This window comes from Epinephelus fuscoguttatus, linkage group LG20 (genome assembly GCF_011397635.1).
Source record: "Epinephelus fuscoguttatus linkage group LG20, E.fuscoguttatus.final_Chr_v1".
NCBI lineage: Eukaryota > Metazoa > Chordata > Actinopteri > Perciformes > Serranidae > Epinephelus > Epinephelus fuscoguttatus.
In genome coordinates this window covers 36,906,430-36,920,892 of record NC_064771.1, presented here as the reverse complement: position 1 = coordinate 36,920,892, position 14,463 = coordinate 36,906,430, and the positions used below count along the sequence as shown (strand labels likewise).

Genomic DNA, 14,463 nt, shown 5'->3' with positions numbered 1-14,463 from the left:
ATCTTATACTAAACACGTTTCCCACACGTATACAATATGCTAACTTTATTAGCATAAGCCTATGGCAATTTATATTGCATAGGTTAGCTTAGTGGCTAGCAGACTTTCCTCTACTGATATGCAGCCAGGCTAAATCACACGCAGGACTTCAAGTGCTATTTTATTTCTTTTCCACTGATAGAAATGGGTTTCACTTCACAAAAATATACTGGAGGTTTACCTGCGACATGTTGTTACATTTCTGGGGAGATGCACGTCAGTCTCATTTGAGAATGAATCTTAAATGTACTACAAAAAAGGCCCAGACAGCAGGGCAGACTTACACAGAAGAACATTTAAACAAGCCGAACGCTCAAAGTATGAGAGCATAATTTGGGTTTCACTCTGCCCCATTGATTCCTCTGTAAAACCCAGACAACTACACCCTTTAGGTGAGCAAGGTTACAAACTTCTGAGAGTGAAATTTGTTCAAAAGTACTTTTCAAACCAGCTGCAGCATGTAAGAGCTGTTGTCCACTGCAAATTTGTGTTGTATAGACTGGCAAAGGAATGACCTGCCCTACTTTGTCTCACCCTTAACAATCTCACTAACTAATCCAACCAATGATGGCAAAGAGTGCCAGCCAATGAAAGAGAGATTATTCCCGGTCAGGCCTTTGCTATTGTGGTAACACAAATTCCCGTTGTCCACCTGAGAAATGTCACTGAAATAAAGAAAAGGCGGCTGTCATTGTTTTCACCCAGCACAGCTCAGCTCACACAGCTCCCTGACACATGTCGGCATTTCATTACCCACACCTGCTGGCTTCTGTTTATTTTGTGGTACTCTGTGTTTCTCTCTCTCTCACAGCACAGTGCATGAGGAGACGGCTGCAGCGTTTTAAAGGAGGACAGCGAGGTGGTTCTGACAGCTGCTGTACGAAGAGCAACAGACGATGCATTAGAAAGGGAGGGAGCTTTAGCCAATCAATCGAAAAATACTGGATTGGCCTCAATCCTGATCCTGTGGATTCGCTCTGGATGTCCATTAATGCAGGACATGGTATATAAAATCAATTTGATCACATTAACGTCAGAACTTCACATTTACCAGAACGAAACTTAAATTCATGGTCACGGGTTGCACGCTGACGCCCACAGGCTGCAAGCTTTCAATGTAGACGGACTTCTAGTGATAAATAATGTCTGTGATCCAATCAAAATAGTTCTCTTAAATATATTTCTGAGAAAGGAGGAAAGAGCCACAAGCTTAATATATATTTCCAACACACCACAGGTCTTCACAATAAAGTGTTAAAGATTTTTTATTCTATTGTTTTCAAAGTTCAACAGCCTCATAGTCTTCCTGAATACAATCATCAGCCTGAGAGTAGCAACAGCCAGCTCTACAGTATTGGCACACTTTGTCAAAAGAGTTATTTGGCCAAGGATTTTGTCATATTTACTGAGTCAACATCGCCATGGCAGTGTTTCAGTTGAACTCTGATGTCGCGCTGGCTTCCCTTCAACGTGGCTCAGTGTCCCAACACTGTGAAAACGTCACTCTGAGCAGAAGTGCTCACTGAGGCACAGCTTGTTGTTCAGGAGTCCGTTTGAGTGGCTCGCGTCTCTGGCAGGTGGCCAGCAGCAGTCACGGAAAGCCAGAGGAGAGTCAAGCTGAAAGCAACGACACTGACAGCAACCGGCTGCGAGCGGAGAAACAAAAAAACTCACTTCTCTGATGATCTTCGGTCAAAAAATGAAATCTCTCAAGTCTCAGGAGAAGACACTTGTGAAAAGCACCTGTTGATCGTTCTTAAACACCCAAATTAAGAATTCCATTAAGTTATTTCTAAGTCCAATTCAAATTTGCAAACATCAGGACTCTCTCAAAGCCAGAAACCTCAGAAGGAAGTCTTAAACTTGTGATGTCATCAAGGATAAAGATCTGGAGCTGCTCCATAGACAATGATTTTGTTTGTTTTCTTTTTCATACCCAAATGAACTTTATTCTAGTGAAATGTTCTCAGTTCTGAAACTGAAAATGTTCTCATATACTCAGAACATTCCCCTGACGGCTCTCAGTGTCATCTACAACATCTTTTCCAAGTCACTGTCTGTGGAGCAGCTGCAGACTCTATACCCTATGACATCACAGATTTTGAGTTTAAGCACTCTAGTTTGGGGGATTTGGGAAAAGTTGTTCATGTTTACTGATATTTTGGACTGTCTTAGACCCTAGGAATGACATGTATGAATTTTGAAAATGGGCGTAGTTCCCCTTTAAATCATTTTGCACAAAGCTGCTCAACATCAGCCTTTAGGTGTGTGCAGTGTGTTACGACGCCTGTTTGCTGGTCTGATAATGCTCAGTGAAAATTGTACACGTTTGTGACCTTTATCTTTAAACACACTCACATCATGGAAACAAATGTGAAGTCCGCAGGAGCATTGTTTTTTTAGAGGCCAGCATGTTTGTCATCTGAGCACCAGAAGTCTGTTAACATCTCCAGGCCCTTTTACACAGAGATCATGCTACAAAGTCCACGTCTTTACTGCACCTTTGCATTTTTACACAGAACCAAACCGTGGCGGCGGCATGTCGCTCCACTGTGTGATTTTAGACAGCATGCCATAGAGCGAAATCAAAAGGGACGTGACGGGCATGATATGTAACACAACAGCATCTGCCTCTAGTGTGACATCACACATCAATAACAATCATTAACCATCCCTATTATATGGCGGCTGATCTCATCCTCTGCTCGGAGAGCAAGGAGCTCTGGTATCTCACTGTATCCACAATTTGTGCACATGTACGGCCACTGCTCTTCTTCTTTGAGTCAGCCGCTAACTCCTAGCAGCCACTTTTTCAATCTCCTGCACTGGGGAACATGTGTAACACGTCATCATAACGTCACACCTGTCCTGTCTGCCGACCCTTTTTAAACAGACAGTTTCAGCACTGTCACTATCTCCTGAGGCAGCTCACAGATGAGACAACTCTGCCCAACAATGATGATGATTTTTCCCCACGTAGGATTTTTGTTTTTTGTCACAAGTAATGGGTGCTGTCAACATACGCAGCTCTTGAGCCCCTCTCCAGTGGCTCCCTGTGGCTTTGACAAAAAATCATATGGAAATGACAAGGAGTGTCTTTTAACATCTACATTTTCATTTATCATCGTTGTAAGCCGGAATGAATTCATACATTCTTCCGTTGTAAAAACGTGTAGCCTATGCACTTAATACAGATTTGTTTGCTTTCACCGCAAACACTGCCAAGTTTAAGTACCAAATAATCATAAATAGCCCACTGCAGAGTCACCACCTTGTGGTAAAACATGTTTTTGAGTGCTTGTTTACATCTATTTTCAATATCGATAGGCTGATTTAGACTTAAAAGGCTGTTCAAATATGTTTTGTGGCTCCAGGGAGATTTGCTTAACTTCTTTTTGGTCAAAAATGACTCTGTTGATTGACAGTTGCTGACCCCTGGGTTAAAATGTCTCAACCGTTGTATCTGTACATCTGCATCTGTATTCAATTCCTTTTGGGTGAAAATTGGGGCTCGTGGTGCACTCATCCCGTCAGATGTGTTCGCATTTTGACAGATAAAAAAAGTTAAGAGAGGCTTAACTTTTTACAACTGACAGAAAACATTCAGAAGAGGCATCCATATGGAGGTGCTTTGGTGTTGCCGTTACTTTAAAATTATATTCAAAAGCAAAACCAACTGAGGGACGTTTAGAGCATCAATTTTAAGTCTGTTCAGAGACTGTAGTGTGACTACACTGTAAGAACATTTTGTGTTTCATTCTAATGTCTTTAATAAATAAAAAGTTAATATTTCCTAAAGAAAATTCTGGGTTTATTATGTGCTGTAAATGGCAATCGCTAAGTTGCTGTACTAAATCTACATCAGCCATCATAATGACTTTGCGTCGCCATTCACTGTTGTTTTTCATAAAAATCTTAAGTGAATATATTTAAGTTTTTATACTATTGAAGAGATAATATCAGTGCAGCTAAGCGACACTTTAAAGACCTGTACCTACTAATGGGCATCTATCATTATTTCAACAATCCATATTGAGCCGTTAATTTAATAAACAGATGAATCAATAACTTAAGACGGAGTCCTAGTCCAGATCTGAGAAGCTTAAAGGTTTCAAATCCTGTGCATTACCTGTGATAGCACTGCTGCTGTTGAAGAACCGAGCTGTGTCCTCCACCAACCTGGGCTGGCTCCTGTCATTAGGCAGCCACGACGCCCCTCGTGAGGACGTCAGAGTGTGAGATGCCCCCTGTAGGCTGGACCTGCTCCCCGTGTCCAGAGAAACGCCAGGCCTTTGCGCCTGTGGAGGCTCCGCATAGGTCGGCTTGGCGGGTGATGACTTGCTGCCACTGCGAGACGTCACCGGCTTGGATTCCTCATCACTGTCAAATCCAAACGGATCCTCCAAGCCATCTCCACTCGGACGGGGTCTCTTGTACACCTCCAGGACAGAATCATTCTTGGGTGCACCGGCACGCTTGGAGCCTACCTTGGCTTTGTATTTGGTGTCACCCCATTTGGTACTAAGGGTGCCTCTCTTGGTGGACAGAACCTCGTCGAACTTGGACGTGCCTTCTCCTCCCTTGCGGCTGTAGGTTTTACCAAATCTGGATGTCATTGTTGCATCTGGGTCATATTCTCTAAGACAAGGAGACAAGAAAGCAGAAAGGGACAACGTTTCAGAGTTCATAAGACATTTTTAATTAATAATGAGGCCAAGACCAAAGAATTTTCTGCACGAAACAAGATCTGAAAACAGAGCCAGTTTTATTTGATGGCTGACATGTTGAAACTGTCAGTACATTTCTGGGCACCCAGCTGAACTTCTCTGGGAATACAGAGTCTATTTTCAAGGGATGCTCACAGTGACTTTCTCTTCTCAGAACACTTAGTGGCCTCTGTGTTAGTCAGCAGATTTTAGAACTAGTGTACAAAGCCATGGTTGAGAGCATTATAACTTTTCACCTCCCTGCCTGGTACAGTCACCTAAACTGTACATCCAAGAATAAACTCTCTAGGATCCTGTCAATGGCGAGCAAAATAGTTGGCAGGCCACAAAAGCCCTTGACCCAACTCTTTACAGAGAGGACTATGAGGAGAGCGAGGAGTTTCTTAGCAGAGAGCTCCTGTCGTCTCTTCGGCCAGTTTGAGCTCCTGAGCTAATCTCCTCTGGGAACTAAAAATGTATTCAAGAAGTCCTTCATCCAAAATGCGATCAATATTCTTAACTCAACAATGTGACTGACGAGTGTTAAACCACAGAGACTGATATGAACTAATTTAAAGGTCCCATACTGTTGGGATTTCCCTGAAGTTGTGATGTCACAAACTGCATTATATAGTGTTTCAAACTTCAAGCAAATATTTGGCGCCTTTGGAAATATTCACTCCACGTCCCGAAGCGCACTCTGGCACAACCCGCCAGCTGTAAATGCGTAAATTCTGAGTACTGTAGGATTGAACCATTATCCAGAGCACAGTATTCTCGGAGTGGCAGAGCGCACTCAGTCTGAGGAGACGGAGCAGCAGAGTGCCAAGCGGAGGGATTAACGTCACTGTTCGTCAATTCATGTACAAACAGAATGCTCCATTTCCTCAAACCACGGTGCTCTCATTTTGATGTAGAGCATCAGCTTAGGTTTACAAACACATCCGTAAACATTCTGAATGGGTCCCGTTGTACTTCCTGTTGGAATGTTTAAAGTGTATGTGCATGACAACAGCTGACAGGAAGTAAACATGGACCCAAGTTGGTGCTTAGCATTGCAATTCAAGTGAAACAGTCCATAACGATATAAAGTGCCACTACAGTGCTGTTACAGTCTTTCCCCCAGCTGCAATGACAGTGCAGATGTGGAGGACCTGAAAACACTGACCAATCAGAGCAGACTGAACTTTTCTGGGAGGGGGGCTTAAAGAGAGAGGTGATAAAATGGAGAGTTCCAGACAGAGGGTGAATACTGATAAATTCAAGCAGACAATATGAGAAAAAAGAATAAGACTGAAAATGAGAAGATGGGACCTTTAAAGGGGAACTACACCCATTTTCCATAGACAATTAAAGATGTTCTAAAAGACAGACATTATGCTTCCATAACACTACAGAAAGCCGATTTATTGTGTCAATCCGACCAACCCGGACTTTTAAAATCCATGTAAACATGGCAGTCTGACTGAAATCGTACTAGATCAAATTTCTCACAGTGGGACTAATACTCCCAGATAATGTGATTGGGAGTTGAATTCCTCCTGCATGAATACGGTCAATGAGACCCAACCAGGCCGAGGCGCTCTGAGCACGCTCCATAGTTTCTGCCCTGGGCTTTGATTGGGAAGTCCAGTAGCATTAAAGATGTGTATATACTGGGACAAGAACAGTAGTCCAGTTAAACATACTAGTCGAGCTGTAACTGTAGCTCCACTTAACTGTGCATGGAAACCTACTGACTGAGAGCAGCCAGACAAACATTGTGAGTACATGGGTACATATTTAGATTCAGAACTAAAAACCCAGAATAAAGCTCATTTGGATGTACAAAACAAACATTCGCCAGGTCCATAAAATCAGCTTCCCATTCATTGTATATGGAGCAGCTCCAGACTTCACACCCTATGACATTACAAGTTTGAGACTTCCCTCTCTTGTTTCTGGATTCAAGATGAAGTCGCTCAAGTTTCCAAATATTAATTGAACTTTTGTAGACCATGGAAATAATTTCTTGAAATTCTTAATTTGTATGGTGTTCCCCTTTAAGACTTCATAAGAGCATTTTTATTGACATCATGGAGGTGATTCCTCATAATAACCGTTTTTTAAAACATTTTTAGTCAACAACTGTATTTCAGTTTGCAAACTAAACAGCAGGAGCCACTGTCAGTCATGCTCACTGATCAGATAATTAACTACTTACTGAATCATGGATTAAATAAATCTTAGTCCACAAAAGATCGGCCTCTTAATGTTTATAATATCTGTAATATTTAATCATTGCATACATCTAATTTAATTCACACTTAGGTTAATGTAGAAGAAGCATAACACTGGCTGAGTGTGAGAATTACTAGCAAACAGCTTGAGTACTTCTTAGCCAGCTGGTTTGACAAAACACGGCTAACATCAGCTAGCTTGGCAGCGAGCTAATGGCGCTAACTTACTGTTATCAGTAGTGGCAGAATGCTAGCAGAGGAATAAATGAAAACATACAAAACACACGGGTGGAGGGGAAACGAATCCGTTAATATGGCAGTGGAATTACGTGGAGGCACATATGTTAACGTACAAATATGTTAACACATCTCCTTAAGTTACTATTATCGTTAGCTCGAGTTTCAACGCTAGCCGTTAGCATTAGCAGAAAGCTCTACAGAGGAGACTGGAGCCCTGCTAGCTACAGGCTAACGGCTAGCTAACAATAACTCTGAACTGACATCGTGTCGGGCAACAGGCACAAACTCCGAACACGGACAGTTTTCTGCTGTTACACGAACACTCAGTGTGATCCGTATTTCCACTTACTTGGTGAGCTAAAGGGCCGATCCGCACAAAACACTCTCCAGACCCGAAGCGGCCGTTGAACTCGCACAGGACCGGGCCTGCTCCCCTGATTCAAGCTGCCCTGCACAGTATAAACAAGGCCGAACACACGTCGTTGACGGCGAATCAGCGAGTTCCAAACACAACGGCGAGAACGGCACACCCTGACTGATTGGGAAATATATAATTTATAACACTATATTCTGATATCTGCTATTATTTTTAAGCTAAATCGCACTCGATTGTTTCCTCCGGGTTGCGACGAAGGCTTCCATTGGACTCCCCCGCTGCGTCAAGTTAACCGGATACAGCCGAACGGGACCGGAAACTCTCTGATCTGCCCTTAAAAATAAAAGCATAAATTAAACAACCGGAAAGAACATTTTAGCTAGGCTAGCTAGCACGTATGTATTTATATATAAAATTACGTTTGCAAAATGCGTATTTATTAAAGAGGTCTTCATCCGTCATATTATTCAATGTCACGTCGATATATTATTTTGTTTTGATGTCTAGTTTTGTTTTTAAATTCATAACCGGAAATGCTCATACGTCGTATTTCCACCTTCACACTGATGCCTTCATTAATCTTAGCACTACAATGAGGCGTTCAGGAGCTCCCATCAAACTCGTAAAATGATACATTTCAGATCACAGCACGCAATAACTAACCATGCAGCCTCAGGAGGGATAAAATGGAAAATATAAATGAATATCAGCGAAGTTAATAAGAGTTTTATTTGATGAGTTAGTGCGGAAAGTATGTGTTTATTTATGTCTATGGTGGAAGCATACTGTTAAAAATCTAAAACGTGCTTTTCTTTACATGATTTAAAAAAAGGATCGTGAACTGCTCCACATTATAAGCACTCAGTTTATTTAAAAAAAAAAATGTCCCAACCTTCATTTCTTTATTTGTTCACATACATAAATACAAAAGAGAATGGGAACAAAAATATAAAAAGTGCATGTGGTGGTAGAAACCTGTCCAGGCTTATATGAAAACCCGGAAGACATAAAAGTGGTAAAATACAACAGTCAAGCTGTCAAAACATTTTTGATAATATAATTCTGAAAAAATCACCAAATAGGTATACACTTAAAATTAAATATAAAGTAACTGTTATACTAACAGCATGAACAACAGTTCAGAAGAATGAACAATAATGTTGTCAAATTATTTTGACAGCATAAAACAGATAGAAAACTGACCATGGGATGTTTTACACAAAGGAAGATTCTGTGCCTGTTTAGTTGTGCATTTATTGAATTGTGAGTTATAAACAAAGTATTATCTAAAACTGCAGGGTAACTCTGTAATCTCATATTTCACTTTAAAGACAAATGTGCAGATTTGAAGAATATTAATGTCAAAAATTCATCATTTATTAGACATACGATATGCTACAACACCGTCATTACACTGGAGCCACAGGCTGCAACCACTTACATAAAACACAAGTACTTTAAATAGTGGATTTCATACATATGACAGGCTACATAAAGTTAAGTTCAGAAGAGACGTTAATGTTATTCACACACTCAGTAATAAAACATATCACTTTATTTCTAATCTCAAATTGATTTTCAATAGTAGTAGTAGCTGTAGTAATGAAGAAGAAGAAGAAGAAGAGGAGGAATATGATTTATTTATAACACCTTTCATACAAAAAATGCAGCACAAAATGAAATAACCATGACATAACCAACATAAAACAGATTTAAAATCACAAAGAAATCACAAGATGAATTAAATCAGAAATCATGACATCATAAAATTATAAAACCAAAAATCAAGTAAGATACAACATTTTCAAAAGAGTCGCAGCAGCGTGAAGTGTTAAAAGAGTTTCAGAGCTGTGTGAGGAAAGTTAGAGCGAGTTAAAGGCTAAAAGGCTAAAATAACTGACAAAGGCTGTATCCCCTGATCTTCTCCCAGTAAACCAGCAGCAGATGATCGCAGTGTTCTTGTAGGCAAACAGTTAACAACAGAGTTAGTTTGTATACAAGGAGGAGGAGCTTAAAATCAATTCTAAATGTAACAGGAAGTCAGTGCAGAGCAGCTCAGACTGGCCTGATGTGCTCTCTCCTCTTGGTTCTGGCTCATAGCCGAGCTGCAGAGTTTTCAATGAGCTGAAGTCTCTCAGTAAAAAGTGCGTTACAGTAGTCGAGTTGCAGAGAAATAAAGGCATGAATCAGTTTCCCAGCGTCTGTTTCATTTAGAAATGGTCGTACCTTGGCAATGTTTCTGAGACGAAAAAATGATGTTTTTGTCACCTTGCTTAATAGGGCATTTATCTTATCTTAGCTTAGATCTTAATTTAGGATCACACCAAGACTTGCAACCTCAGATTTAATCCATCCATCCATTTTCATCCAGGGCTGAGTCTCGGGGGCAGCAGGCTGAGCAAAGAACCCCAGACGTCCCTCTCCCCAGCAACACTTTCCAGCTCCTCCTGGAGGATCCCGAGGCGTTCCCAGGCCAGATGAGATATATAATCCCTCTAGGGTGTTCTGGGTCTGCCCCAGTACCTCCTACCAGTTAGACATGCCTGGAGCACCTCTAACATGAGACACCCAGGAGGATCCTGATCAGATGAAAACCACCTCAATTGACCCCTTTCAACACAAAAGAGCAGCGGCTCTACTCCCTCCAGATGTCTGAGCTTCTCACCTCAGAGCTAAGGTTGAGCCCAGCCATCCTTCCTCAAAGTGCAGAGGGTGATGCTAATGCACCTAGCCATGCTACAACTACTGCGAAGACATTCAGAGAATTATGTTAAGTGCAGCTCAGCTTTATACAGTGCACTGTCTGTGGCAGGGGGTCCGTGCTCCGTGTGTCTTTGAGCTAAGGGGTCCTTGGCTTGAAAAACATTGCAGACCCTGACCTAACTCATCTCTAACCTTCCACTCTTACAGAAATCTTTACAGGCAGTATCTTCAGAGGAATTGCCTTCCTGGTGGAAAGGTATGGGCAAAGTTTCTCAGTGAAAGTGTGTGTGAAGGTGTGTATGTGTGTGTTAGTATTAGGGTCAGAGAATGACAGCGTTCCTCCGTCCCAGTCCAGATGGACCCTGATCCTCTGGAGCTTCTCTCTGAATGGGAGAGGAGTGTATTTCTGTGTTGGCGAGTACGCTCTGTAGCCGACATCATTGAAGTCTACACTCCAGACTGTAGACCCTGTGAATTCTGTCCTACACACAGACTCTGCCAACACCCCCAGCTCCCAGTCTTTGTTGCCTCCGACCTCGACGTCCCAGCTGTGAGTCCCTGAGTTAAAGCCCTCGGAGCCCAAGACAGAATCCCAGTACGCAAACCTCTCTAGGTTTTCGGGAAGCTGCTGTAACTTTCCATGTCTCACACTGGTTAGATCCTCAGACAGGACGAGTTCTGGATGAGCAGTGTTTGGGTCCAGAACTACGGGCGTGTAGGAGACCATGTCCTTCATCTTGTTCCAGATGTTGAAGCTCAGGTTGCCCAGGTGTTTGGCCTCGTCTATCAGAGCTCCTGAGGGCAGCTGTGGATCATCCAGCAGGGGGCGCTGCTGGACTCTGTCCACTGCAGCCTTGTAGTTGAGCAGGAATGAGACGTCTTCAGCTCTCAGCACATCCTCTGTGGCTCTGACTGTGTCTGAAAGAGCTGCTGTCTCTCTGTTCAGAACCTCCATCTTCTCCTTCATCACCTGACTCTTCTGCTCCTCTTCCTCCCTCAGTGCAGCCATCCTGGCCTCCTCTTCCTCTTCTAGAAACTGGTGAAGCTTCTTAAACTGCTCCTTAATCCTCCTCTCTGTGCGTCGGGCCTGGACCTTCATGTGTTGTGCTGTTTGATAAAAGTTCACTCTAACTTCATTAAAAACCTTTAACTTGTCCTGTAAGGGCTTCAGGGATTTCTGGAGCTCCTCTCTGTGATCCTGCGCAGCTTCATCGATGGGTCTGAACCTGTGGTCGCTGTGTATTTTTGCGTCCCGACAGACGATGCACACCGGCTGCTGATGGTCCAGGCAGAAGAGTTTGAGCTTTTCAGAGTGCAGACGGCAGTGCAGTGTCACAGCTGCTTCCTGACCTCGCTCTCGTAAAAAGGCCTCACACAGGTTCTTTAACGCCAAGTTACGAGGTGGATCACTGCTCCGAGATACTGTCCGACAAACTGGACACTCTTGGAACTGTTTCTCCGTCCACCAGCTCTGCAGACAGGCCCTACAGAAGCTGTGGCTACATGACAGGAGGACAGGCTCTTTAAAGATGTCATGGCAAGCAGGGCAGCAGAAATCCTCCTCCAGCCGACAAGACATTCTCCTCTGTGTGAAGCTGAAAACCCAGCAGGCAGACAGGAGATGATGCCACTCCTTTCTCTAGAAAACTCTGTCAAAGTAACTTCCACTTCAAACTGGGAATGTTTTTCAGAAAACCCTTATTCCGTTTGAGGTGTCAGCAGCATTCCACATATCCCATTACTCCCAGCATTCCCTCCTGAAGCTCTCCTCTGTCAGCAATGTTGGTCTGAAGGTGAATATTATGGTCTTAGTTTCTCGCCGGCAAGCAAAGTCAACAAACTGCATTTCCTGGTGTGTCTCAGGTGAGTCATACAATAGGTGGAGCTCTGAAAGAGCACAGCACTTCTGTCACACTGCCACCCTTTATCACATGCACTGCAACTAAATTTTCCAGTTCATCCTGAGTCCAGCACATGAACAAAAGCAGTGTGGTTAAGTTTCAGGAAAAATGCAGTGTTGGTTAAATGTTAATAATGTAAACAGGTTTTACCTCATGCCGAAAATCATTGCTGACTTTTCCAATGTTCAACCGAGACCACAGTCTTTCCTCTATCTTCACTAAGTGCCACATTTAATCAAGTAGTTGCTACACACTGTCTTCCAAGATGGGATATTATCAGTGAACATTTTACTGATGTGTTGAGTGTAAACATTTTGCATCTGACATGTCAACAACACTTCCTCATTCTGACTTGTAAAACAAGTTTGCTGTTTCAAATTAGGAGGCTCATATATCATTTCCAGGGAGACAGGGTTGCATGTTACGATTGATGTCCTTATCTTGCCTCTTCTTGTAAAGCGTTTAAAATATTTTTGAGTGATTTAATCAAATGTCAGGTCAAAATCATACCTTAAAGCTGGGTGTGGAGTTTTGTTTTGGCATCATCATGCAAAAAGCCCATAATAACCTTGTGAAATATAAGTGGTCTGAGAGAAAACTAGACGTCTGCTCCTCCTCTTGTTTCCAGGAAACTTGGTCCAATCACAGGTCATTTCAGACAGAAGATATTCCTATTGGCTGTTGTACAGATGCAGATGTGCGTGCACGTCCTTTCAGACAGTGAAAATCTGATTCAGTGGAGGAGAATCCTGCAGAGAATGTTGCTGTTCCAACATTGACAACAACTAACTACACTGCAGAGCAACCCAAAAATGAAGACTGACTGATCAAACAGAGAGTCAGTAAACTAAAGAAAACATGTGTTGGGGCGTCGGTGGCTTAGTGGATAGAGCAGGCGCCCCATGTACAAGGCTGTTGCTGCAGCGGCCCGGGTTTGACTCCAGCCTGTGGCCTTTTGCTGCATGTCATTCCCTCTCTCTCTCTCCCCCCCCTTCACACTTGCTGTCCTATCAATTAAAGGCTTAAAAATGCCCAAAAAATATCTTTAAATAAATAAATAAAATGTGTCAATATCAGCAAAGTGTTTTAGAGATGGAGACAAAATGTTGCTAATAGTTTAGTCCTCTGTTAACAGGAGCCAAAGCTCACCGCTGTTTACATTTATGTATCTAATGTTAGCTGGAGCTTCAGTTCACAGTGTGTCCTACACCGCTACAGACCACTTCACCAGGAGGGGAGCAGGCAGCAGCTGCAGAAACTGACCCCCAGTCAGCAGCTGCAGAAACCCACATCCAGCCGGCTCAAACCCCAGCTCCAGCGGACAGGACAGCCCTGACTCAATGCCAGACCAGCAAACTTTCTGTTGCTGCTGTTACACAGGTTTGACCTGATGCTGCTGTGACATCTGGCTCTAAGGGGGTTTGCACTGGCCAAATTCAAGTCGCTATAGCCACTGCCCGAAGCTCTGTCCTGCTCTCCTCCCAGGGAAGCATTCAGTAGCGGCGGGAAGTGCGGTGGAGGGAACGAGGTGGTGGGAGCGTGAGGTGGCTATCAGCTAATTCTTCAGTCTCATTTGTGGTCTGATAAACAGAGAGAGAAAGAGAGTGGGGCGATGATATGGAGCTGAGAGAATTAAATAAAATGAAATAAATCAGTGTCTTGGAAACACTGGGTTACTGACAAGAACTGAGTTACACAGAGGCAAGGACTCAAAAATGCAGGCTCTCACCAGGGCAGATCAGCAGAAACAAGTCTGTGTTACATTCTGGATCGGTACACAGGAAGGCATAAAAACAGGCTGAGATCAAAAATCACAAGAAAACTCACAGAAGAAGAAACAATGCTGGAACGAAAGGGACACGAGGGAACACACAACAAACTGGCAACAAGAGGGAACACAGGCTGGGGATATATATACACAGGTAATCAGGGGCAACAAGACACAGCTATGACACAGGAGTGGGGAGAGACGTCAAGCTGGAAACACTGGGGACTGACTGAATCTGGAGAGCTAGCAAACACAGGTAAGTGACCAAAATAAAACAGGAAGTGCCATACTGAAAAACAAAACAACTGAACAAAATCTCAGGAGCTTGACAGAGTCGTGTCAGTTACTGTATGAAATGCGTGCATATGTTCATAAATTTCAGATTTCCACCTACTTCCACTTTGAATTAATATAAATTATTTCCATCTCGAATACTCCATTTTACTAGAAACACTTTTAATTACTGAAGCTGAAGATGCTATAACTGCCACGTCACTGTGTCTTTAAGATG

At 42.9% G+C, this 14,463-nt stretch overlaps 2 protein-coding genes across 2 annotated transcripts in view; both read right to left on the bottom strand.

The window, feature by feature from the left end:
- waplb (WAPL cohesin release factor b) overlaps positions 1 to 7,867 on the bottom strand; it is a 37,811-nt gene extending 29,944 nt beyond the window's left edge. Inside the window, exons 1-2 of the mRNA XM_049563250.1 lie at positions 7,554 to 7,867; positions 4,169 to 4,677 (exon numbers count right to left, since the gene is read on the bottom strand). Coding sequence (XP_049419207.1) covers positions 4,169 to 4,655 — 487 coding nt within the window. The 5' untranslated portion in view covers positions 4,656 to 4,677; positions 7,554 to 7,867. The remainder of the gene's footprint in view (positions 1 to 4,168; positions 4,678 to 7,553) is intronic.
- A 1,605-nt stretch (positions 7,868 to 9,472) lies between these two features.
- Positions 9,473 to 12,377, bottom strand: LOC125880665 (E3 ubiquitin-protein ligase TRIM35-like). The gene has a single exon (XM_049563349.1). The coding sequence runs from the start codon at positions 11,860 to 11,862 to the stop codon at positions 10,471 to 10,473; it is 1,392 nt and encodes a 463-aa protein (XP_049419306.1). The 5' UTR covers positions 11,863 to 12,377; the 3' UTR covers positions 9,473 to 10,470.
- Between the last annotated feature and the right edge of the window lie 2,086 nt (positions 12,378 to 14,463).